Source organism: Podarcis liolepis, assembly GCF_965112155.1.
Source record: "Podarcis liolepis genome assembly, chromosome: 7".
NCBI lineage: Eukaryota > Metazoa > Chordata > Lepidosauria > Squamata > Lacertidae > Podarcis > Podarcis liolepis.
In genome coordinates this window covers 3621535-3648884 of record NC_139561.1, presented here as the reverse complement: position 1 = coordinate 3648884, position 27350 = coordinate 3621535, and the positions used below count along the sequence as shown (strand labels likewise).

General features: G+C 44.8%; 1 protein-coding gene and 1 pseudogene across 3 annotated transcripts; one reads left to right on the top strand and one right to left on the bottom strand.

The window, feature by feature from the left end:
• On the bottom strand, nt 1–9445 carry NEURL3 (neuralized E3 ubiquitin protein ligase 3). 2 transcript variants are annotated; one of them, XR_014528114.1, is made up of 5 exons: nt 9237–9445; nt 4499–4999; nt 4106–4159; nt 1172–2047; nt 1–1100 (listed from the first exon to the last, which is right to left on the bottom strand). XR_014528114.1 is itself a non-coding variant. In XM_083511399.1 (4 exons), the coding sequence occupies exons 1-4, from the start codon at nt 9262–9264 to the stop codon at nt 1818–1820; spliced, it is 813 nt and encodes a 270-aa protein (XP_083367525.1). In that variant the 5' UTR covers nt 9265–9445; the 3' UTR covers nt 1–1817. The 2 variants fall into 2 exon arrangements, 1 of the variants encoding a protein (XP_083367525.1); XM_083511399.1 differs by having other exon boundaries at nt 1–2047.
• Nucleotides 9446–26479: 17034 nt separating this feature from the next.
• LOC310711126 (peptidyl-prolyl cis-trans isomerase B-like) lies at nt 26480–27350 on the top strand (annotated as a pseudogene). The gene has a single exon. The product of its transcript is annotated as a peptidyl-prolyl cis-trans isomerase B-like (transcript).

The following is a 27350-nucleotide window of genomic DNA, read 5'->3' as shown; positions in this document are numbered from 1 at the left end:
AAGGCATAGAAAAATATATAAAAACAAATACATAAAGTGGAATGATGAAAACCAGTAGTACCTGCGGAATAATAGCAGCTAACAGATGCAGACAGCCCTGGATATGGAGCAGTTCTTGTATTTTCAGATAGGTAATCAAGCATTGTTAGTTATTGTCTGATACCTGCCTGGTCACTCAAGCTGCCTCACTGGAACGTGCTACCTTTCCCTGCTTTGCAGGCTTCACAGCCTCGCCGTTGGCCAACAAAGTTTTCTCTCTTCAGCCTCTTGGGACTCTCCCCTCCACCACTCCCATCTGGCCCCATGAAGAGTTCCTGTGCAAGCTTCTGGGTTTTCAGGATTTAGTGACCTTTTGGTTGGCCTAATGTCTTGTCTCAAGGACAGAGTTGGATGACAAAACTAATAGTTTAAAAAGATGGCACCTACCTAGGCTTGTCACTGAACGCAAGGCTTAAAAGAACAAGAAACAAAAGGTGGCGAGGTGACTTTGTTCTATACCTATCTTTAAAAGTAGGCTGACAGAAATTTAGCAAATGACGTTTGGCCCATCATTTCTTTTATCAATAAGAAAAAGCTTAACCTGCTGGTTTTCTGCATTTCAGACTTGTTAAAGGCACAAGAGCGGGGCCAGAAAAAATCTGGAAACCTGTAGCCACAGTCATTGTCCATGTGGTTCTCTCATCCCTGCTCCCACCCCCTTTCCTCTCAACAAGGTGAATTATCATTGCTATTTTCATGGTCTCTCCTGGGGCAAAACGGGTAGACTGATCTCAAATGAATAAAGCACAACAGAATCACCCCTGTGTTTCCTACTCGAATGATGAGGTCTTGGGCCTCTTTCTGGAAAGGGAATTTCCCATTCCACGAAACAGCAGGAAAGACAGCAGGCTTCTCAGGGCTTCCTGTTCCTCTGCTGATATAATGGATTCTGCAAGGCTTCTCCAACCTGGTGCCCTCCAGACAACTCCACAGCCTCACCAGCCCCAGCCACCCCTTGGCTTGATGGGCATTGCACTACAAAACATCTGGAGGGCAGAAGGCTGCTTTATGCTCCTCCTACTGCCCATGTGACCCTGCCCCTTTTGGAATCTCCTAACCAGCTTCCCAACACTTTTGACTCCTATCATTTGTTCAGTTCATGATAGAGTTGTGTTTCTCCTGCTCCTTCAACACTCCATCCATTTTGCCCTGTTTGGAGAATCTCTCTCTCAACAGACATAAACTTTGCACCTGCCTTGGTTTACCTGCCATCTGCTTGTTCCTATCTAACAGCCTAAAAGACAAACACTTTTTGCATGGCTGTGAGATAAGATTAAGGTGTGCATGAAAAGCAGTTTACAATGGCTTTGGTTAAACTGTAACACTGAGACTGCTTGGGAGAGAAAATTACTGCTGAAATGGGTGGCTAATAAAGGTGGCTAATTCACTTTGCTCCCAGTACAGTCTCCACTCCCACTTTGGATATTTTCAGCATCTGCTTGATCCCTCACTTTCTCCTTAACATGTTTCAGTCCTACTGTTGAATTTAGATGTCACTGTTCTAAATCTAGCACCATGGTTCTCTGCTTTTTAAAGGCAAAAGTGTCTTATTATGGAGAGTCCTTTTTATACACCTCCCTCTCGGGCCATGGAGAGAGTGAGAAAGATCTCAGCAGCACATCTTTTCTGCCACAGTGATCTCTTCGTTGTGCATCTCTCTTTAAAGTCAGCCTTTGTCTTCTCCACCTCGGCGGGTTCCCATCAAGATTTGAAATACTGTATTTCAGGAGCTTTGATAGTGCATACTTTTGTCACCACAGGGGCTGGCTATTCTTTGCTTATTCCGGCCAGACTTCTGGGCTCTCTCCTTCTGCCAAAACAGAGATGGGAATAATTTTCTTCACTTCCTGCCGGCACAATGGGCAGCGACTGGTGGTATGGAAAATTTTCAGGGAGCAGTGGGCGCAGAAGTTGGCATGAGAGCAAGGAAGCATCATCGTGTTGGCTTTCTGCCCGAAGCATACAGCACATTCCTCAGGAAAGGCATGGAAATCCCCACAGGTGGACTCTGTATTTCATACAAAAGACACGGAATAAGAAACATAGAAATACTTCTTCAGCACACTCTTCTTCCTACTTATGCTATTTAACCACAAAGGGGGGGGGTGAACAGGCTTTAATATGGACAAGTCGGTCAATTTTGGTTTCGCAAGCTTAGCTTCAGTTTGTCATGTTTCCACATCAGTTTGCAATTTTTAAAAAATAATAATGAGTCCTGAGAACTCACCAACTTTTCTCTCTGTACTAGATGAGCACCAGTAGGGGGTGATCAGAATGACAGCAGCCAGAAATGAGCAGAAGAACAAGCTCTGCCTGAGCCTCTGCTCTGCCTGCCTGGCTCTCCCGCCACTGACTACCCTTTACCCAATGGGGGAGGGAATGGCACTCTGCACATGTCCATGGGAGCCTCTTTTTGTGCACAAGGAGCCTAGCCTAGCCAGGTGAGGAAGCAGCAGTAGCCTTTGGACTTATCACATGCTATTTCTGTTCTCTGAGGATGGAGGGAATGTTGCTAGAGAGACAAAGTTTTGACAGTACTTTGCCTTGTTGCACTCACTGTCCACACAGCCATCTTGTTTTCAGCTGCATTTATTAATAATAATTAATTTGTTCCTGATTCAGCTACTGGACTAGAGTGAGTGAGTCCAGGGGGAGCTGGTGGGGGTTGGTGAGTGGCTTGTGCATTTAAAACACTTTTTTGGAGGTTGGAGAACTGCACAAATTTTGAAGGGTAGCTGTGCACTGGCTCCCGTGTTGTTTCAGGAAGTGTGAATTGGGTAGATTTACAATAAAATGTGAACAGAACAGAATTTATCCTCCACCCGTAGTTGGCTCATCCCAATGTCTTTATATGATTGAGCACTGGTTTTTAACCAGTGTGCTGTGGCACCCTGGGGTGACTTGGGAAATGTCGAGGGGAGCCCTGAGGGACCACCCACTCATTAGCTTGCAGTCCATATCTCTCTGCCTTTCTCTGAGGAACATTCAGAGGAGCAGACAGCTTTAACTTGCAAACCATTATCTTCCCAAAATAAAACAGCAGTAAGAAAGTGGGGAAACACTTTTTCATGACTGCATATCTTCTTAATATCTCTCCCCCCCCCCCAAACAAAAACCCTTCCCAGCTTAATAACTAACAGTTCCTTAGTTTTACACAGAGGGCTTGAGAAATGTAAGAAAATAGCAAAGTAGCTTGATGGTTTGTATTCCTGGACACGTAAGGAGAGATTCAAAAATAACCCTGAAAGTGAGGAGTGTCTTCTGTGTTTCCCTGTCCTGCTACCCCCAACATCCCACCCTCTCTTCTTCTCCACCTCTCCCCCCAGCCAACCCCCCTGATCTTTAACAGTCACCCAGCTTTATGGGGACAGGGAGAATGTGTCAGGGAAGGACCATTTTTGCCTGTGTGTTATTCCTTCCCTGCAATAACATAGTATTTCTACTTTGGATCTTAATCTCATTTTCCCTCTCCACTCCCCACCACACCATGTGTGCGCTGATTTGGGGGAAGGTAGGCTGTGGCTGGCACATGGAGTGCGTCAGCTTGGCCCTAGGGAGCAGTGCGCTCCCACTTACAAGGACGACAAAAAGGGCGCTGACAAGGGGCAGGGCGGAATGGGCAAATCCCCACTTATGCACACCCTGTAACGGAACCCCCGTGTACGGGTAAGTGGCTTCCACAGCAGAGCCAAACAAAGAATGTGGTTGGTTAAGGGAGCCATGGACTCAAAAAGGTTGAAAACCACTGTGATAGGGAATTCTAAAGGTGGCCTCTGCAAGGTCTGTGCCCTTTTGAGAAAAAAAACACACAAAAATGTATGGTGTCTTTTTGTAGTATCTATTTAGATAGTTAGATGTTTATTATGGTCAATGGACCAATAAGACAAAATACAAAGTATAAAATACAAAATTGCAGCTCCATTGAAGCCAATTTTTTCAAAACAAAAACCAAAACAATAAAAGTGAAATTTGCACTGGCAGTGAAGTGCCCTGGGAAGGTTTCCTGGGCTAAAAGAAAATAATGAGAGGAAATTGAGGGCAACTCACAGCTTTTCCAAATACTCACCACTCTGTTGAAGAAGGCTGAGCCCATCAGCATTGGTTGGTAGGCTGGAGGGACCTGGAAGGGAACGAGAGAGACTTTAGGATGCTGCCTACCCATCAACAGCCCTGCCTTCTTGCCAGGCCACACCACACACCGTGCTCAAGGGCTTTCCCCAGCTGGAAAGCATATTTGAACAGCGATAATGGGTGGAGAGAAGGGTGGGTAGAGAAATCTTGACCTTTTGTATGGCTGAGATGTAGGCTGCTGCATGGAAACAGTCACAACTATTACCCCACCCACTTTGTGCTTCTGGTCCAACTCATTACCAGCCTGTGGTCCCCAGAAGGCTGCCTGTGAGGGAATGTGGCCCACAAGATTCCCCCACCCCTGAGTTTAGATGCTTCAGTTGCTTACCCAAAAGCTGGACTGCCTTGGTCCTTCCATAGATGTCCACAATAGCCCAGAGAGGCCTTGTGACCAAGACGCCATCTGCCACCAGGAAACCTTCTGACTTCTCATTGGTGCTGCAGAAAACAGAACCTTGGTTGTCCACCCAGAAGCTGACAATGGTGCCTTCTGCTTCATATTCTTCCGGTAAGACAGCAGCACGACACTTCCCTTGCTTTACCAGGTCTGGGCAAGAATATGGAGGCAGCACACTGGGCTCAACGAGGGACGGATCCTCCCAAGTGAAGCCCACCCTTAGGCCTCCACACCACCTGCTCTCTTCCTTTAAGATTTTCAAAGTCACCTTCTCATAAAGTTCAATAGGCCGGCTGGAGAAGACAATGCCGTTGCAGAACGTGGCTGCTCTGCTCGCTATGCAGTGGGACTCGTCCATGATGACCTGGGAGCCTTTGAGGTAAGGGTGGAAAAAGAGGGGATCACTGGGAGGCTGGCTTGCGCCATCTGGACCTGTGGGAGACATAAGTGTTATGTACTGAAGTTCTCACCCTGGGCCAGCAGGGGGATACTGTAGATAGTTCAGGTCCACATATGCAAATAAGGGATCGAAGGTGACGTTCAGTGATTGGATAGTTACAGAAAATGGTTACTGTTGCGTTCTAGCGAAGCTCTATATAAGCAGGTTGGCTGAACCCTTCAGTTCAGTTCTGTTATGGCCTGTGAATAAACAAGAGCTGTTTGAAGAATCGCTGTGTCGTCTGATATGTTCACCCACAACTTAACAATAAGAGACACCATGATTAATAAAATTATATGGGTGCATGCTACAGTTTAGCATGCACTTTCCTTGCAAAAGGTCTCATGGCGTCATTAACAGGAATTCTGAGAAGCGCCGCTCATCTCCACAGTCATCATGGCAGGATTCTCAGGAAGCAGAATTCTGTGCCCAATGCTACGTAGACACTGTGCTTTTAATAATGACATCCAAGTTCTGCTCTGACTTTCTCTACCGCAAAGAAGCAGACTTAGCATGTGGCTCAAGATCCCGCAAAATATGAGACCACCACTAGGTGTCACTACCGGCAGGACAAGATGTGCAGAGGCCACAAGCAGATCCTGGTTGGGTTTGCTTTCCATTTATCATGCTTGTAGTAACATCTCCTGCATACGAAACTGAAACCCCTCCGTAAATCCCTCCGTCTCCAAGAGGCAACAGTTCTTCTAATGACTGAACCATAGGCAGGTTTGTGGTTTTTTGTTTAAGCAACTAGAAATATCATTTGCAAAAATAACTTCCCTATAGACGCTGAAGTTTTACATCAGGTATATATAGAACATAAATACTCCAGTTTGTTAAACTGGATTCAGCTATGCCAAAATATATCAAGTACAAAAAGTTGATCAATTATATGCTACTATAGGACAACTGGACTCCAAATATCTCAGGCTAATGCATTTAATTCACAGGCATTGGTAAACTGTGTGCAGTGGCGTAGCTGGGGGGGGTGGCCCTGGGTGCAAAATCCTGAGAGGGGCACAACCAGGCACCCCCACAACTGGCTCCCAGCTGAACTCCTGCCGCCTGTCGTGGTACAGAAATATTTTGTATAGCTAAATAAGCTCCAAGCTTAGATATCAACTTTGTCAGTGCTATTTTCTTTAAGAAAAAGAGGTGCTGGAACTCACTATGAGCACCTCCCTTGTTCCCTTATAATGGCAATGGCGCCCACCTGAGAGGTGCCAAGACTGAGTTCTGGCACGTTCCGGCTGAAAAAAGGCCCTGAACTTTGTATACCCCTAAAATCATGTAGGCATGAAGTCCATTTCATGATCACCTGGCCTCATCTGATGAGCCTGTGCTTGCCTCCTCACACATAAATCCATTCAGCCAATTTAGAGCGAAGTTTCATTGGTCCTGCCACCATTGCTCTGCCTAACCACCTTCACGAGGGTGGTTTGCTTTTGAGCTAAACTGTATGTGAAAATGGGCTATAGTTTACGAAGAAAACAGCTTCTCTTTCATTCCCTGATCCCGGATGTCATTTGAGCAGTTGGCGGTTACTGTTATCAGAACATCATGGCCACAATCCTTTATTGTTCCGAGAGGGGCCACTGGGTGCCCTGAAATGACAGGGCGCAGAGGGACAGGAGGAGAAATCCTGAACCTTGAGGAAAAATATTTCTGCATATTGCCTTTTCCTTAGACAATCTATAATTGTTTTCTGACTCTTTCTCTTTAAATGATCTTAGGTGTTTGACAGTCATTAGATTGTTATATGTGGCTAGTGGTCTGTGAATAAATTAACACAGTTATGTTTTATTGACATGTGTGGTAAATTCGCTTGTTATCATCTTGGAGAGCCAGAGTGGATCTGGTAAAAATATTTCTTTAAAAGAAAACTAAAAGTTGAGCAGGGTTCAAATTCCCACTTAATCATGAAGCAAGCTGGATGAATTTGGCTCAGGCACTCTCTCTCGGGCCAATCCGCCTCCCAGGAGCGTTCGGAGGGGGAAATGGAGAGGGCGAGTGTGAGCCACCTTGTGCTCTCTGAGGAAATGCTGTGTGTGCGTCACTCTGTCTATGCTTTGTGGTTTGGAAAAGATTTCTGGGGTGAAAATGTAAAAGTTTGAGACCTTGTCTATTACTGGGTTGCAGGCCTGTTTCACAGGTGGGGAGAGGAGATTATTGCTTTTTTAATATTTATAGGAGGCTTGGTTAAGAAAATTCATCTTTATTGGTCTGTGAAACAATGGACTCTGTTTGGCTGCCAGTTGGAAATGTCAGTTGGGAGTTAACTGTTGGGAGACCACAGAAAACTGGGGTGAAAATGGATAGATGAGACCTGAGTATTAAGCAAATTCATCCTTAGTGGGTTAAGGTTTTGCTGGTGAAGATCAGAAGGGAGCCAGTGGCTCCCTATCTAAGGAGGGCTTACCAGAACAGCTTATGCAAGCAGGTTTCTAAAATCAACTGAACTGTCCAAGCAGCCAGAAGTATAACGCGAGGAGCTTTGGGAGTCAGAGGCAGATTACACCCAGTAGTTGGGCTGGGTTGTGAGTGAATTTGGCTGAGGTGGACGCTTAGCGACTTTGGCCAGAGGTTAAAGCTTCTTAGAGGCTGCTGTCAGCTATGGTGTCTCTTGCAACCTCAGAAACTGACAGCAAGCACATATAAAAGCCCAAAGTAGATATCAGTATCCTCTTCATGTACAAAATATCCCTTTACCAACAATCTTAAACAACAGCTCATTCTGTATCCAACTCATGCACAAAATCTCCCATATAGCACACTACCAGGAGGTTTTTAAAGCCCAAAGCACCAATTTATTCATCTTTTCCTTAAATCACTGTGCCCCGTAAAAATTAGCAAAGTTAACACTATAATTAGTTAACCAAAACGAACCATAAATTGGTGGTGAATAAGAAACAGCCAATCACGTGCCATAAAATGCCTGGGAAAAGGCTGTAGTGCTGGTGCCCAGTGGGGGGTTTTGCTGGGGCGCATCCTGCTGGGGCCACCAAGAACCCACATGATATGCCTAAAGTAAGGTCCACACAAGAGGATTCCCAGCTCAAAGCCCCTGCTCTCCATTAGAGGAACACTCTGCTACACTAGACTCAAAGAACATTCATGATTAAGTTCTTATCGCGAGTTTCAGTGAGAAAATAAATGTGGTCTTGGAGACCATTCAAAGTAGAGATTTTGGCAGAGGAGCAATGAATGGCATGCTTTGTTCAAGATTGACTTTTGGAGAATTTTTATCATATAACAACCTCCAAAACCACCCCCACACCATCCCCATAAACATTTAATATATGTTGATTGAGAGAGGAAAAATGATGTATAAAAAATTTCACTGGATGCCAAGATTCAGGTTTCAGGGTGAGAGAACCCCAGTAGACACAAAACCTGCAGCAAAGTAAGGCGTGGAAATATAAGCTGTTAGACCTTTAAAATATTCCTTCCCAAGTTCCCTCTTCGACTTAACATAGAAAAAGACCAGACATTTGGTAAGTTTAAAATGGCTTATTTACAAACTCTTCAAAGGTCAGTTTCATGTGCTTTTCCATACAGCATTAAGAAATCACAGGCAGCAAAACTTAGGTTAGTTTCAAAGTGGTGAAAATTTGCAAAAAGGGCTTGGAGCAGCCAGCTCAGATGTCTTTACATAATGGAGTACACATGATTGATTGATTGATTGATTGATTGATTATTTAATTCCTTTACCACTTAATATATTTAAATGATCTCTAAGCAGTGTACAGAAAACTGAAGCAACAACAGACAATTTAAACAAAATATTACAAAATATTAAGGCATAGTTGCTAATATATATAAACCAACATCAATTTTTTAAAAACACTGTAGTTCAGTGGCTGCCACCACATCTTGTGGCAGTGAATTCCATACATTAATTCCTCAGTGCTGAGGGAGATGCACACAGTGATGCGTACATTCAGAGGCACATTTGATCTTTTGAACATTTTCCTTAGAACTGCGCCCTGGAAAGCAAAACATTTTCCAGAGCTCTTCCCTGACGCAGATCCTGACCTCAGCCATAGCCTTTGAGCATAATGAGCAGCAAGGGCTGCGGGAGAGTTCTTCAGTTATGTTCCCTGTGAAACCAGTCCCAGACCTGGTGGGTCCTCCATCACCTGACTCTGCAGCGCAGGGGACCTTGACCCACCAGAAGACCTTTGCCTTTTCACCCAGGGCCCGTCCTCAAAACCCCCAGCCAGTTCTTACCCTCCAAGGGGCGAAGGCAGGCACCCATCACTGCCAGGAGGCTGCTGTTCCTCAGGCTGAAGACTTTGGTGCTGCTCGCTGGGGGATAGGCTGGAGTTTATGTTGCCATGCCAGGGACGCGAGCTGTTCTTACTGAGTTGCCTGGGGCACTCCCGGGAGTTAAACATTAATCATGGAAGTGTGGGGCTTGTGTGCGGTTTCCCTTCACATTATCACAAGATGCACTTTGCTTTGTGCTAGGGGGATTTCCAGGATATTGTGTGTGCGGACGTAACTTGAGCCAGGGCCAAACCCCCAGGACCACACCCCTGACTTCTGAGCCCTGGCTTCCAGCCCAAGCTAGCAAGACTCCACCCTTTCCTCTTTCCTGTTGACCCAGTCCATTTACTTTGCACTGTTTCAGTGTACTTGCTAGCTTCCATTGTCAAATCTTAATATTACTTAGCATTCGTATAAAGCTGTGGGCAAATATGACAATTTCGGTTTCTCTTAGTTTCTCATTTTTCCAGTATGAAATTCAGTTCTCCACATTTCCACATAAGATTTTTTTTTTTTTTAAAAAAGTCTTTATGACAATTCATCAGCATTTTAGTGCAAATTTCTCTAAATATGCTTCTGTGCAGAACACGTTTCTATGCAATTTTCACAAATATATACATTTTTGAAAGCAATTTCCCCATATAAAATGCACTTATGCATGTTATCTCTTCTCAATACAGGTGTTTTTATGTTCTCTTTACCATTGCATTTGCATTTGTGTACACGTTACTCGGCTGCAGAACTGCATTGAAAAAACTGAAGACGTGATTTTGAAAAGATGGCTTTGTTTTGTTACATGTTGGCCCATGCAGAGCTTGCCTGGGACCTATGGCAGGAGTCCCTGGTCAGCTGGGAGGCCTGGGGCAGGACAGCCAATTCTGACCGGGCCCTGGGGCCCCTGGCCAGCTTAGCACTCCGAGGTCTGGGGCCAGTGTATCCGGCTGCCCTCCCTGCACAGGCCTGGCTGGGCTCATGTACTAAAGGCATACGGACACTACATAGAGCCCTCTGTATCAGGGCAGGGACCCCTCTAGGGATATACAAAAGAAATAATTTTATAATTTGTGTGTCCTAGTTTCTCAATTTCATCCTTTTATATGGTTTTGCATATTTTTTGGTTGTAATTGATTCTTTAATTCTTTATTGTAATTGATAAGTGTAAACTGTTTCATTATTATGACTTTTCATTCTACTCTTTACTATTAGATTCTAATGGATTATTGAATAGTCCTTTAAGTTGTTTATTTTAAAGTTATTGTGACTTTTTTATATTGGATCAGATTCTTGCTATTAATGTTTTATGTTTTATTATGTTTTTATCTGTGTTGGAAGCCACCCAGAGTGGCTGGTGTAACCCAGCTTAGTTTATGAACAACTTGGAATAAGAATGCTGCAAACCCGGAAGAAGGTGTTTTGGTTTGTGAACTTTGCCTTGGAAGCTTCCTGTTAAGTGTGTTCCATTTGTAAATTGAATCCCCTGCTGCTAATCAGAGGCTTCCTGTTGAGTCTGTCGGCTGTTGAGTCCCGAGCACCCATGCAACACTTGTTGTTATTGTTTAGTCGTTTAGTCGTGTTTGACTCTTCGTGACCCCATGGACCCAGTTTTGCTACTGGTTGATTGATTGTGTGACTGCAGAAATGGATAAAAGCCCCCCATCCAAACAATGACTATCATCAGTGCAGGTAAGAAAAAATAATAATTTTAATTTGTGTCATCTACTGTATTTTTTATTTTATAGTACAGTACATTGATTATTGCCTTCATTTTATGGATCAATGGTCTCATTAGATGGTAAAATTCATATTAAATTGCCATTTCAGGGGTTGTTTTTCATAGTCTGGAACGGATTAATCCATTTTCCATTACTTTCTATGGGAAAGCACGCCTTGGTTTAAGAATGGACTTCCGGAACGAATTAAGTTCGTAAACCAAGGTACCACTATATTGTATTGTATTGTATTGTATTGTATTGTATTGTATTGTATTGTATTGTATTGTATTGTATTGTATTGTATTGTATTGTATTAGTCCAGCATTCTGTTCTTGCAGTGGCCAACCAGATGCCCATGGGAGCACAGGAGCCCTTGTGGTGTCCAGCAACTGGAATTCAGAGGCCCACTGCTTCTCGCAATGGAGTCAGAGTGCAGCCATTTGTGGCTAGTAGCCATTAATAGCCCTCTCTCCAAAAATTTGCTTAATCCTCTTTTAAAGCCATTTGAGTTGGTGGCATTACTGCCTCCTGTGGAAGGATGTTCCACAGTTCAACTCTGTGCTGCGTGAAGGAAGACTGTTTTGGAAACTGTGAATTTGGTAGGTTCACATTGAAATGTGAAGTGAATTGACTCTGCCCACCCCATCCCTATTCCTACATGTTGCTTTAGGCCAGAGGTGGCTAACCTTTGATCCTCCAGATGTTATTGGGTTCCATGACTAATGGCTGAGGATGCTGGGAAACATGGTCCAACAACCACTGAAGGGCCAAAGCTTCTTCACACACTTTGCTTACAAAGTGCATACAGAGTGCTGAGTCCCTAACCACCTATCACATTAATTGGCCGACAGATAAATACTTGTAATTTAAAGATACATATGTTAGCAAATGCACACTGCCCCAAGTCCTTTTAGAATCTAGTGGTGCCTCTTGGTGGTTATACATTAGATTCGTGTGTGCTCACCAGACAACTATAACAGTTTCTGTTTCTTTACATCTGTTGTGCAATTTCCAATGACCCTGGTTGCTTCTCTTTAATGTATGTGAAACAGCAACATCTCAGAGACATACAGTAACACTTACAGTCTGTAATTATAGTTACGGGAGAGTTCAAAAAGATAGTCACGCACACGGTAGATGCATGCTCTGTAAAGTGAAACTGGATCTTGACCTGCCCACCTGCAGTACAGTCACTGGCTCTCTAACAACTTATTTAAAAGCTTCTCTTACACACTGCAAATTGCAGAATATATGGCAATGAGATGCTTATCTCCAGTCTATCTATTTCTGAACAGCCTATGCCCAGTGCAGGTGATGCTATTTCCAGGAATGCAAGTGGTCTGTTGTTGTTCTTTGCAACTCTCTCTCTCAAGGGACAATGGAGTGTGCCTCCAGGGGTGAAGTCAGACTGCTATATTAGTAGCACTGAAGTGACTTTCCGCAATGCACAACACTGGGCAGTGTGTGTTGTGGTCCTGGGCTGCCCAGATGCCAAGCCCCCCTCTCAGCCTTGCTGTTGTGGTACAATGGAAAGCAGAGCAATACATTTAGCACCAGTTTGGTGCAGGAGTTGTTGGAAGGAGGCATACAAGACATCATCCAACCGTCTTGGGGACTCCACTCTGGATTTGTGTAGAGTTTATTCCTCAGACTTTTATTCTCCCAAAGATATACTGCAAGGCAGTGGAGGTTTGGGGTCAGATTCTTCCTTCTCCTAGATGGGCTACCTTCGCAGGTGGACGAGCCCCATCTGCCCCTCAGTTACCTCTACAGCTCATGTAGAAACCGCCTTCTTGCCTGTTGGACCCACTCTTGGCCTTGCATTGGTCTTGTCTGCTCAATCTGCCAGAGCCTGTCTTCACACCCAGGGGAAGTCTCTAACTCACTGAGGATTGGAGACCCATCAGCTCCCCTCACTTGTTCCTGGGGTGTGGCTGCTCTCTGACAGCTTCTAGCAGCCACAGGCGAGAGCTGAGTGAAGGGTGGGGACCAAAGATGGACGAACAGCAAGAGAAAGAGCATGATGTCTCCCCATCCAAAGGTACTACCTCTCCCCTACACCCATACACCTATTATTATTATTAGTAGTAGTAGTGGTGGTGCTATTACTAGTAGTATGTGTGTTTGTTTGCATGCATGTGTAAATTTTATAATACACACACAGACACTGTTTTAAACATACCAATAATTACAGTAAAAACAGCTGAGCACCAGCCCTTTCATTAAAAACAATCAGTTCCCAATAGCCTGCTGGAATGAGAAGGACTTTACCTGCAGGTGGATGGATAACAAAGAGGGAGCCAATTTAGCCTTTCCCAGGAGGGATTTCCAGGGTCTGGGAGCAGCCACTGAGAAGGCCCCCTCCCACATCCCCACCAAGCATGCCTGTGAGGTGGGTGAGACTGAGAGAAGGGCCTCCCGTGCAGATCTCAGAACCCAGGCAGGTTTGTATGAGGGGATATGGTTGGTCAGGTAGCCTAGACATAAGCAGTGCAGGGCTTATAGGTCATAACCAGCACAGTTTGAATTGTGCCTGGAAGCCAACTGGTAGCCAGCAGAACGGTTGTAGCAAGGGAGTCATCTGCTCTCTATAACCAGCCCCAGTTGGCAATCTGGCGGCAGCTTTGAGCCAGTTGAAGTTTCTGAGCTCTTTTGAAAGGCAGCTCCATGTAGGGCATGTTACAGTAATCCAAGCTGTTCACATTTTAGGAACTGAACACTGTCTCTTTAAGACTTGTTGAGTGTAGGTTATTTATTAAGATATTTATATTCTGGTTTTTAGGTGAACCTCACAAAGTGCATTACATAGAAATGTAATGTTGGGTGTTGGACTACATAAGTGTGGGGTTTTTCTTGGGGGGGGGGGAGCTCCCTCAACCCTGTGATTATGGTTGTAAAACAAAACCACCAATGAAGTCAAATTGGTTGAACAAGATTAGCCCGGCTCATTTGTTGGGAGGAAGAACCTTTACATAACTAAAGAGTTGGCCAAATACAGGGGATTTGTTGCCTGAGGAGCCAAGGGCCAGAGAGCCTTTTGGAAGGACTCTTTCTTCCCTCTCCGGGCTGATATCATCCATGTGTCTGTGCATGGAAGAAAATAAAATGACTGGCAGACCTGAAACTGGTTTTGAAAGAGAGAGTTCTGACCTGCTTTCTGTGCAGAATCCTAACCTGAGTCTTTGGAGACCCTCCAATAAATCTGATGGGGCAATGGATCTGTTGGATACTGTGAGCCTTCCATCTTATTCTCAGCCTGTACATCTGTGTAAATAAACCTTGTATCTCCTATGATAAGTTAGCACAGTTAGAATACCAAAACTATCTGACTTTTAGAAGACATCTGTTTAGGGAAGTTTTTGATGTTTGATGGTGTTTTTACTATTCTCCTGGGAGGCGCCCAGAGTGGCTGGGAAAACCCAGCCAGATGGGCAGGGTATAAATAATAAAATTATTGATGTTGTTGCTGTTACCAGGGCTAAATCAGCTTTCCCCCAAGCTGTTGCCTTCTGGATGGTTTGGTCTATGACTCCCATCATCCCTGACCATTGGATATATAGCTGGGGTTGTCAGGAGTTGTTGTCCAAAACCAGCTTGGCAAAAGCAGGTGCCCTTGGCAAGGAACTCTGTTGGCGTCCCCTCCCCTGAAAAGAAATGCCATGTGCGAGAAGGGAAGGGGCTGGTTTCACCAACCCCTTGGAACGCCTTCTTTCAAATAAGTCTTCTTCCATGGGTTTTGCTAGTGGGATTAGGATTACAGCCTAAACTGATTTTCTGTCTCCCAACTGCAGTTAGATTTAGAGCTTGGAAACCTCCCTGGAAAACAGGCATGATTGCAGCAGGCACAGCACAAGATTTGGCAATATATTGCCAGTGATTCTGGTTATTAATATATTTCATCCCCCAGGCAGTGATGCTATTTTGAATTTTTGTTTTGGAAACTGGCCTGACTTGTGCTGCTCATGCCCATATCTGTTGGACTGGATCCCTCCACCTCTAACTGCATTTCCAGGAATACAGCTGGTTTCTCCTGAGTGAATCAGTCAGCGTTCTTTAGTTAGAAAATGAAACTGATAATAGTCATTTGCTCTCAGTGGCCAGAGTTCTCATTGGAAACTGGAAACTGAACCTGCACTTAGCAGAAATAAATGGCTTTTGAGAAAGGCAGCCTCACTGACCCCCCCCCCCAATTTTCACAGATTGCAACTAAAATTGCTGTTGCGTCCACCTCCTCCTCTGACAGTTCCAACAATTCTTCATCAGGTGTCAACCCAGAGCCCTTGGGGGGGGGGGTCCTCAACATTGGATTCAGAGGGACCTTCCTGATGCACCAGACAATAGAAATACCTTTGAAGAGCAACACATTATTAGATTAGTGTGATTATGGTCCCCCCCCCCCCATACTAGGCAATTGATGCCTTTTGGATTTCACCCCAAAACTGCAAGAATGCAGTTGGTGGCACATCATTTAGGTCTGAAAGTGACTGTTCTCTCCCCCAGCAGCATCCCAAGATAAAGTGCCTTGCTCTTGCAAGAGTCATAGAGTTCTAAGACATTCAGGGGTTCAGCCTGCTACTAGTCTTAATGGCAGGTTAGTCCTAAGTCTCTGCATGTAAATAGGGAGCAAGATTTCAAAGGATTTATTTTAAAATTATATTTTTGAGTTGGGGATACAGCCCAGACACAAGGAAGTGCAGCCAAAAGCCCTAGACCAGGCATGGCCAAACTTGGCCCTCCAGCTATTCCCCAACCTTGGGCCTCCAGCTGTTTTTGGACTACAATTCCCATCATCCTTGACCACTGGTCTTGCTAGCGAGGGATGATGGGAGTTGTAGTCCAAAAACAGCTGGAGGCCCAAGGTTGGGGAACACTGGTCTAGACTATCAGGAGACAAAGCAACCAATGGGAGTGCGACTGAGCTGTCAGGTGGAGAACCAAGAAGGATATTGGGTGAGGTAAAGGCCACATAACAAAAGGCACAAAACTGACTAGCCGCAGTTTGAGAAAGTTGATTCACAACTTAACATTGTGGCCAACACCTTGAATGAAACTCTGATGCTGGTTCTAGGCAATCTGGCAGAAATAGACCTATTGAAATTGGAAGTGGGAAATCTAGAGCAAAGAGCAGAGGAGAAATCCAATATAGAGAGCAGCTGCCATCCCTCAATCAAGTAGCGTATTTTTTGCTCTATAAGACTCACTTTTTCCCTCCTAAAAAGGGGAAATGTGTGTGCGTCTTATGGAGCGAATGCAAGGCTGCGCAGCTATCCCAGAAGCCAGAACAGCAAGAGGGATTGCTGCTTTCACTGCGCAGTGATCCCTCTTGCTGTTCTGGCTTCTGAGATTCAGAATATTTTTTTCCTTGTTTTCTTCCTCCAAAAACTAGGTGTGTCTTGTGGTCTGGTGCGTCTTATAGAGCAAAAAATACGGTAATAATTCAAATACTTAACTAACTGACCAATTGCTTTGCAGATAGCTCAGTTTTGCTCCCCCTAACATAAAGCTCGCCCCCCAACATCAATCCTGGCTATGCCTATGGTGGAGGGGGCGTTTCTTTTTGTGAAAGGACCTATTGGAGGCAAGCTACCAGCCTGCCTTCTTCCTGCCATCTTTTGGTCGCGCATCTGAAGAGGAGACGGTCCAAGAAGCCAAGGGGCCTGGAGGAGCTGCCAGGAGGAGCTTCCACTCCCAGCTCCAGCACAGCTCTCTCAGAGCAATGAAGCTCACCCACTCTATCGCTGCTGGGATGGCGAGAAGGCAGGGCCAGGCAGAAGGGACGAGGAGTCCAGCTGAAACAGCGCTGCACCCCACCTTTGGGCCGTGGTCTGGAGGCTCCCTGACATGTTTTAGATTTTAGTTTTTGGGTCAAATGGTCCTCTTCAAATGCATTTCCACCCTTTTAATTAGCACATTTGTTGATATGCACATAGCCAGTTGTTATAAAAATTATAAGACCTTATATATATATAAAATCAAGGGACGCGGGAAGACAGGTTTTCTGCTGTAGACCGCCTCTTCTGTGACGTATATATGATGTATTTGGGGGGGGGGTGGTCTTGGGCTCAAGGACGAGCCATTTAAAATGTCTATACAGTCATACCTCGGGTTAAATGTGCTTCAGGTTGAGCGTTTTCAAGTTACGCTCCGCGGCGACCCGGAAGTAACGGAGTGCGTTACTTCCGGGTTTCACTGTTCACACATGCACAGACTCTCAAAATGACGTCACGTGCATGCGCAGAAGCAGCAAAACGCAACTCACGCACGCGCAGACGCGTCTTACGTTCTATTCAGGATGCGACCGGGGCTCCGGAAGGGATCCTGTTCGCATCCAGAGGTACCACTGTATAAGGGCTTGTGCACATGGTTGGGGGTCCCTCCCCCCTCCTGTTTGTGTGTGTGGGGGGGAGCACCCTGTTGCAACAGCTTTAATAAAGATCAGGCTTACTAGCTGCTTTGCTTCTCAATATTCTCTGGTTATTTTCTCCCAGCAATTGAGAACCTACAAAAGGGCTCTGTATGGGCCCTTGGGTACCCCATAAGGGGAAAGGAGTAGGGTTTTTTCCTCAGAACACAGTGTACCCCTCCCCGTGCAGATTTGTGGGCCAGGAGGGGGCAATTTATGCCTTCCCCACTGTTGGGATCCAATAATGCGCCCATGACCCAAGGCTACTACAGTGGTGCCTCGCAAGACGAAAAGAATCCGTTCTGTGATTCTCTTCGTCTAGCGGTTTTTCATCTTGCGAAGCAAGCCCATTGACGGATTAGCGGATTAGCGCTATTAGCGTCTTTTAGCAGCTTTTAGCGGCTTATCGGCTTATCGGATCAGCTGATAAGCGGCTTAGCGGCTTAGAAAAAGGGGGGGGGGGAAACCCCGCAGGAACTCGCAAGACATTTTCGTCTTGCGAAGCAAGCCCATAGGAGATTTGTTTTGCGAAGCACCTCCAAAATGGAAAACTCTTTCGTCTAGCGAGTTTTCCGTCTTGCGAGGCATTATGGAATTTGGGAAATATTTACAAATTCCAAAACTGCAAATATTTCCCAAATTGCAAATATTTGGGAAGACTGCTCCTGGAAGTGGGCAGGGTGAGGGAGGGAGCAAAGGAATTATTTATAACGACACTGGCACTAAGCAATAGCCACTGATAACAGTGGACTTTCCCCGGGCATTCAGAACTGTGTCTTTATTTTGTTGCTTACTCCAGGCTATTAAAATATAGGTGTAATATTCCAGAACAGCAAAGATGCTTTCAGACTTTCACCAGAAGCACCAGTACACACACCAATATGTAAAAAATGCTACGTTGATCTTCTTCACCTTCAGCTGCTATATTTTGCCCGCAGCCTCCTGTGTCTGTCAGTTTAATTTCTGTCAGCCAAGTTATTGAGCTCTTTGCCACCAGAGGGAGGCAGAGTCCGCAAGCAAAGCAGTTGCCAGAGGAATTCAGCCCAGCTTTCCAGGAGCACATTATGGGGAAATGTAATCTGCATTGGAGGAAGAGAGCAGTGTAGCCGGGCTCCAGATTTCCGAGCTTGGTGGTGCTGATGCTTAATATCCCGCTTATTCTGGGCTCTGGAACTTCCCCTTTGCTATCTTTATAGAAACAAGGGTTGAAAATAGTACAAGAAAAACTCAACAGCATGGCTGTTCTTCGCTCTCTCTAGCATTGCATATTATTATGAGATTATTATTAGTTTAAGTTTCATGTTTGTGGTCTTGGCCAGTACAGTGAGAGACCAAAATGTGCTTTTCGGTTGTCATTAATAGTTTCAGGTTTAAAACACAGTTCGTGTGACCGCTTCCTCTGAGGGAAACAGCTATAGTTGTCTAAGCTCAAAATGAAACATAACCGCTTATAGGAGAAGAGTCAGCTCTGGCATGTTTCAGGGTCTGAAAATCCAAACAGGACACACACAACCCCCCCCCCATGCTAATTAACCTGGAGCACAATCTAGCAGGAAACTCCCCAGCGTGAGATGGATTCAAATTTATGAGCACTCCTGCTTGTCTTATAGAGATCAGTGGTGGCTGTTTCTTTGAGTGTGAAATCTGCCGCACATTGTGAATGCATGAATGCAAAATGTGTGCATTTTCATCTCCTTTTCCTTATTGCAAAAACTCTGGTCTTTTTGGGGAAGTGGGTTTGCTGCTCAAGAGCTATAATTGTACAACCTGAATTTGCTGGGATGTGATCAAATCCCACCCCAAAATAGTAACAGCCTATAAATGCCGTAATCCAGCCTTTATTGTTGTGATTTCTTTTGTGGTGTGGTTATATAATCATGAGCATTCATCCTGATTCACTTGCAAGATGTCTACACATTTCCCTATTAATTTCTTTTGAAGTTTGTTTTTAAAACTAATGTAAAATAAAAAATGCAAACAAACAAAAACATAATCAAAGTTGCAAAACAGGAGCAGTACAGAGGTTATATTTTCCAAATAAAAAGAGAGCAGATAATGTAGGGGATGGAAGCAGAAAGTACGTCATGAAAGCCAAATTTCACAGAGATCAGCTGGTGAATAATTTCCCCATGTTTCATCACCCCTTGTTACAGCTGGCCCACTGGCTGCTGAAGGTGCAGCTTCAGGGCTGACTTCAAAATCTGGCACACTCAGCCGTGGGAACCAGGGAGTCCTGGGTTCAAATTTCACTTCTGCTCTGAATTTGCTGGACAAACTGCTTTCTCTCAGCCTCAGTCTTTCCATCTGCAAACTGTGTGGGTGATGGTGTGCTTTCAGAATGTTATTTAACAGAAAAGTGATTCATGAGTCAGTGAGATACGTAGATAAAACATGCAAGCCGTTAATGCAATTTTTAAATTTTTATTTATTTTTTATTTGTTGTTTTTGAAGTAGAAGACTAAGGCACTTTGCAAACCTAAGCAAATAGCAGTATTGCAATGGTGAGGCACCGGTGTTGGAGGAGTAGGCCAGGTTGCCAGCTGACCAGAAACCTTCACCGCTCTGCTCTTGTGCCTTTAACTGCAGCTTGATATGTCAAAACTAGCCAGGCAAGCTTTTCACAGCATTCTGATGAATCAGTGGTTCCCAAACCTTTTCGGTCCATCACCCTCTTGGTTCTATAAACTCATCCCCGATGCCCCCTACCCTATAAAAAGCATTCAGAATAGCAGTTTGCATGACCCACTAAGGAAGATAATAACACAATACAGTGGTGCCTCAGGTTAAGAACTTTATTCGTTCTGGAGGTCTGTTCTTAACCTGAAACTGTTCTTAACCTGAAGCACCACTTTAGCTAATGGGGCCTCCCGCTGCCGCCACGCAATTTCTGTTCTTAACTTGAGGTAATATTTCTGGGTTAGCGGAGTCTGTAACCTGAAGCGTCTGTAACCTGAGGTACAACTGTAAAATTCAGAACAGCAACAATTAATTGCATTTATTAAAACTCAACAAAATTGATGAACTTGATCTACTGATGCCAGCTTTTCAAAGCATAGCAAATTACAGTGCCCCCCCGATGCCCCCTTGCCTCAGTGCCCCCCAAGTAATCCCATAACTCCTCAGGGGGAAATATCGCCCATTTTGGAGATAAATACTCTCTATTGCTATTGTCTGCAAATCAAGGCACTGCTAAAGATGCAAAAATGGGCTGTTTGAAAAGCGGACAACTAAAAAATCCACGGAGAGGTGCAGGTCGTGTGTATGCACCGAGAAATCAGGCCTTCAGCTGTTACCAACATCTTCTTCAGGCCGTGCTCCTGTGCCATTAACAGCTGCCTGGAATAAATCCCTGTCCATCGTTACATCTTTACGCTCCAGTGTAGAGGGGGGAGCAGGGAGATACTTATTTCCATCCTAATGGGCAGCTGTTAAACACAGACACAAGCCCTGCCTGGAAAAGCTGGCAACCTCGACAGCCACACAGAAACCCTCCTGTAAATATTTGGTCTTCCTTCCTCTAATTTCGAGCAGGGTTGAAATCTGTGGTTATTTGCAAATGAAATTTCTCTTTCACTCTGACTAGGCACTCTGATTTGAGTCAAACCCCCCAGTGTGTGAAGAAAGCATGTTTTTGGTATCAAAGGGGGCAAGTTCCCCTCTGAAACTCCTGATGAGTCAAATGGATGCTCTCCTTTCAGTTATGGGCCCGGAAGGCCCAAGGCAAGACTGGGAGGGGTTTGGGGGTGGGGGTGGTGCAAATTTGCCTTTGCTTACTTTAAAACCCACTCATATTGGGTTGCCAACCTTTTTTATGGTTTCTGCTCAGCTGGTAGAGTACAGTATGAGACTCTCAATCTCAAGGTTGTAGCTTCAAGCCCCACATTGGACAAAAGATTCCAATAATAATAATAATAGTAATAATAGTAATAATAGTAATAATAATAATAATAATAATAATAATAATAATAATAATAATGTATTTGTATGCCACTCATCTGATTGAATTACCCCAGCACTCTGGGGGCTGGGCTAGATGACCCTCGTGGTCCCTTCTGACACGACAATTCTATTATCCCTGTTCTGGTGCCTTTCATACCGTAGTTTGGTAAGCTTTAATTTGCTAGGAGATCATGAGAAAACGGAAAGTTTCACCTCTTAAATTTCTGGGTGTCAGAAGTAGAAGATGACCAGAGTCAATAAAAAAGGCCGCAACTCTTGGTGCAAATCTGGACAGGGTTACCAACTTTCTCCTCTTCTTTTTTTACAAGCCCCCTGCTTCTGTTACTTTAACAGTAATTTAAGCTGCATTCACTTAACAGGCAGTAATACTTATCTTCATTCTGGAGAAAGTTCACTCACTGATTTCTGCAGCTCAAGGCACAGAAGCGACTCAGACCTTTTCAATCTGTTCTTAGATGTATTCATTTTTAATAGCAATTTAGGGAAGCAAATTAAAATCAGGGAAGGCTCCTGTGTAGTTCTGGTTCATTTCAGTTAGGCTTGTGCAGGAGAACATCCCCATGGAACCGCTTATGAAGATAAATCTGACCTTCTATGGGCTGCTAAGTCTTGAGCATTGCACATTCTCTGCCGTGGGTTGCCACCTTTTCTTATTTGGGCCAGATCCTGGCCTTTAACTGGCACCAGAAATGACAACATTAAGCAGCTGCAGCTGGGCTCTCGCCCAGTAACTTAATTTCCATACCAGGAAAAGTAATCCAGTTGATTAATGTTTACACATCTGCCCGCTGGACGGTACCCTCCAGCTTCAGGCTCAGTCTCCCCCCAAATTCAGGAAGAATGGACTGCCCCCTCCTTGTCCTGGCTGCCCACAGTGTGCCTCTGAATCCCAGTTGTGGGGGTCCCAAGTGGGGAGGGTGCTGCTGTTACACTTAGGTGTGACTTGTGGGCTTCTCGAAGGGATCTGGGTGGTCACTGTGAGAAGAGGATCCTGAGCTACAAGGACCATTGGCCTGAACCAGCAACCAGGCTCTTAGAATCATGGAATCATAGAGTTGTAGAGTTGGAAGGGACCCCAGGGGTCATCTAGTCCAACCCCCTGCAGTGCAGGAAACTCAGCTAAAGCATCCATGGCAGATGGCCACCCAACCTCTGCTTAAAAACCTCCAAGGAAGGAGAGTCCACAGTCTCCCAAGGGAGACCAGGGTCAAACAGCTCTTACTGTCAGAAAGTTCTTCCTGATGATTCTGGAGGTTAATCTGTTATTCAAAGCACAGAACCAGAACCAGTGGGGTATTTTTTCCTGGTGTATTGGCAGCCTTAAATCTGGCATATGCCCTGGGCAGAATAAAGACTGAGATTCGTGAGATGTGAAATTCTCCCATGGAGATTAAACTCTGTCTTTGCATGATGGGAATCAGCAGCCTGTAGCACTTGGAAGAATGTCAGATGGAGTCGTGTGACCTAACATTAACCCAGGTTCTTCCACACCCCATTTTGCTTCCTTTGCTGCAGCTCAGAATTTGGCAGCTTTGATCAGTCATTTCTTACCTGTTTATGCTGCCTTTCATAAAACTGTTTTTTTAACAAGCCCATTTGATGTTTTTGCTGGCTTTGTTTGAGTCACAAAGTGGGGATTTTTAAAAACCGTTTTAAACGTGGTTAGATTATAAAGGGGATTCTCAGTATAAAGAGAATAGTGTTCTCTCGATATAATAGCATGGTTCCCACCAGATCAGCTAAATGGAACGGGTTTCAGAATACAGAAATGAAAACTGGCCTCATGCTTTGGTTGGTTAACATATAATATATACAACATATAACAGCCTCTCACACTTCTGTCCCGTTCTTTGCTTAGGACTCCCACCAGTCTCCCCGTGAGGGTGGCTGTGCACCCTAATTTGCAGAGGACTGTTCTTTGGTTGAAGGGCTGCCCGTTCCAAGTCCGCTTCCATGAGATAGAAGGGCAGGGAGGGTTTGGCATTGCCCTTCCACGCTTAGCAGCACCCCAACACCCAACTGAGCAGGCGGGCATGGCAGTCAACTGGCCAGAGCCACCCCAAGGTGAATTGGGTTTCTAGTTAAATAATAGTAATTTATTTCTGAGTGTATGCAAATCAGTGTCCTTTTTTGCCCTCCCTTTTGGCAACGCGCAAGTGGCGATCGAAGCACCAGGCCCCTGGCAGGGACACAGATGTTGTGGGAAGCCCTTCCAGCTTGAGTTGCTTCCTCTAGGCCCCCTGGGGGGATTTCCTCTCTGAGAAAGGGCCCGGGGGCTGCTGTGGCAGAGCGGAGGTGGCAGAGCAGCACAGACACTCTTTTTTATATATATATAAAAAATTTTTATTGAATTTTCCAAATTTACACACACACAGACAATACACAACACAAACATACAAACACAAAAACACACACCTATAATTTCGAATCCCTAATTTCTTAACCACTTTCCTTGACTTCCCCACACCTCCCCCTCCTGCATCCCAACTCCAATAGTTTACTCAGCAAGTTCTTATCTCCCACCTTTACCTTATTAATATTTTTTTTTATCCTCTTGTGGCCCAAATGCCTGGCTCTGAAGAAGGAGCTCTTTGGGTAGAAGAGAGGGAGGAGAGGAGAAGTCACTGCTGTCGCTTAAGGAATGAAGGAGGAATTCAACACTGGCAAGCCTCAACAAATTCACACTTCCCAAAGCCGTGTGCAAAGTGAAGAGCAGTTGTCCTTTAAAATTCGCACTTATCCACATTTTGTAGCACAGGTCAATTCTTGCAAATGTACAAAAATGTCTACATTGGGAAAATGTGTGTACATAATGCATATGTTAGTAAAAACAACATACACTAATGCATAATATTACAGGAAATTTCTTGCAAGATGGGGAAATGCATACATAAATAGGTACTTTAGGAGAAATTTGCATTTAATGCTGATGAATTTTCATGATGAATCTTTTTTTAAAAAAAGAAAATGCAAACTGATGCAGAAATGTGGAGAACAGAAGGTAAGATTGGAAAAAATGAGAAGAGAAACAGAAACTGACAGATTCATTCATCCGTCTTGGCTTCTTAAAATACTTCTTAACAAACTTTGCTCCTCTTAACGGCTGCTGCCGCTGCTGCCATGTTACTCTTCACTTCTGCTCTCTGCTTCTCAAGGGACCTGAGAAATCCAATTATGGCTGGGTTTTTAAAAAATTCCTACAATTTTTGTTTCTTTTCCCCAGTGGTTTAGTTGGATCAGAATTGTAGAATTATAGAGTTGGAAGGGACTCCGAGGGTCATCCAGTCCAACCCCCTGTAGTGCAGGAATCCTGCCCAGAAATGTCCCTGAGTGGGTTCAAACCACCAGCTTTCCGGTTAACAGCCAGACTAACCCCTTGCACCACAGAGAGTTTATTATATTTACATATAATGTCATGCATCTAGAGGTATCCTAAAGTGATTTACAGCACAGTGGTACCTTGGTTCTCAGACTTAATCCGCTCCGGAAGTCTGTTCCAAAACCAAAACGTTCCAAAACCAAGGTGCACTTTCCCATAGAAAGTAATGTAAAACGCATTAATCAGTTCCAGACTTTTAAAAGCAACTCCTAAAACAGCAATTTAACATGAATGTTACTATTTAACAAGACCACTGATCCATAAAATGAAAGCAATAATCAATGTACTGTACTATAAAATGAATATGACAGTATTGTAGATGATAAAAATTAAAATTATTTTTTCCCTTACCTGCACTGATGATAGTCAATGTTTGGATGGGGGGCTTTTAACCCCTTCTGCAGTCACGCAATCAATCAGTAGCTGAACTGGGTTCCACACAGTCACTAAAACAAATTAACCGAAGAAACCTCAAAAAGAAAAATGCAAAATAAATAGCAAAAACCAAAGCACCAAACTTAATTGGTTCCAGAAGTCTGTTTGACTTCCGAAAACCAAGGTGCAGCTTCTGATTGGTGCAGGTGCCCTGGAAACAATAGCTGACAGCCGCTTCGGATGTTCGGCTTCTGAAAAACGTTTGAAAACTGGAATACAGTGGTGCCCCGCAAGACGAATGCCTCGCAAGACAAAAAACTCGCTAGACGAAAGGGTTTTGCGTTTTTTGAGCTGCTTCGCAAGACGAATTTCCCTATGGGCTTGCTTCTCAAGACGAAAACGTCTTGCAAGTTTGTTTCCTTTTTCTTAACACCGTTAATACAGTTGCGACTTGACTTCGAGGAGCGACTCATAGAACGCGGTGTGGTAGCCTTTTTTGAGGTTTTTGAAGACTTTGGTGATTTCTGAAGCTTTTCCAAAACTTTCCCGACACCGTGCTTCGCAAGGCGAAAAATTCGCTAGACGAAAAAACTCGCGGAACGAATTGATTTCGTCTTGCGAGGCACCACTGTACTTACTTCCAGGTTTTCAGCATTTGGGAACCAAAAGGTACCACTGTAATAAAATATCAATGCAGACTTCTACAAGTGTTCAGTCGAAGAAAAATAATTAAAAATAGGAAAATTCCACGCAGGATGAACACTAGTAATCACCAAATGCTTGGCAATCAATGCTGTCCAAATGTCCATGAGAACTAAAACTTCTTTGCCTGGTGCTGGAAAGATGTCAAAGGCAGGCCTTCGTGGGGAAAGCATTCCACAGGAATCTTCTTTAAATGGGAGACAACTGCAGAAAAGGCTCTTTCTCTCGTTGCCAACCTCTGAATATCTCTCAGATGCGACACAAAGAGAAGGGCCTCCTATAACCAAAATGCTTATGTCTAATGAATGCATGGACAGATTAATTCCATAAACTGACCTGCCACATCACCTGCTCCTTGAGAGGAAAGTAACCAAGCCTATTGTTCACCTGAGAAGCTCAGCGTGTAAAGAGGCCTGAGCTCCAAGCTCAGATTCCATGGCTTTAGCAAGCCTTTCTTGTGCCCATATACCAATAATTTAGGAACTTTCACCACTGTAACTAAGCCAAGCTTTACTGCCTGTGTTTTCTGACTCATGTATGAACACATGGACCTGACATTTGGAGAGTTTGTAAGTAAACCAATTTTTAGCTTAACCAAATATATGATCTTTTTCTATGTTAGTGAAAGAGGGGAAATTTGGAATGAACTTAGAGAGAGAAGGGAAGAGGGCAGATGCTGGCTGCCTGGCGGGCACTGTGGCTGGGTTGGCGCTGCTGGGGCTGCGGGGGTAGGAAGAGGAAGCTGCTGGCGGTCCTGGCCTTGCTGGGCCTGGGCGGCTCTCTGCTGCTGCTGCTGCTTTTCCCGGCTGCTCATGTGGAGGAGCGCAAGAAGGGGCCCAAGGTCATGGCCGTGCAGATTGAGGATGAAGATGTGGGGTGAGTTGTCCTCGGCCTTTTTGGAAAGACAGTTCTGAGGACGGTTGAGGATTTTGTCGCCTTGTCCACAGGAGAGAAAGGCTTTAGCTACAAAGGCAGCAAGTTTCCCTGTGTGATCCAGGACTTCATGATCCAGGGGGAAGACTTCACCTGGGGAGATGGAACAGGAGGTAAAAGCATCGACGGGGACCATTTCCCTGATGAGAACTTCAAGCTGAAGCACTATGGGCCTGGCTGGTGAGCATGGCCAGTGCTGGTAAGGACACCAGTGGCTCTCAGTTCTTCATCACCACTGTCAAGATGTCATGGCTGGATGGCAAGCATGTTGTCTTCGGCAAAGTCCTGGAAGGGATGGATGTAGTGAGAAAAGTGGAGAACACAAAGACAGTCGAGACAAACCCCTGAAAGATGTCACCATTGCTGACCGCAACACCATTGAGGGGGCAAAGCCATTTGCCATTGCCAAAGAAGACCTGGGTGGCTGCCGGAGGGGCAGACTCTGGCTTGCAAAGGGCTGTGAGGGGGCTACACACAGAGGCATTGCATTGTCCCCCCCACCCCACAGCAGATGGACTGCCTCCACTGCTGCTCCCTTTCTGCCCACCCTTCCCCCAGCCACACTCTCTGCTGGGGTTCTTTTACCAAATAGTACTTGTCCCAAATCTTGA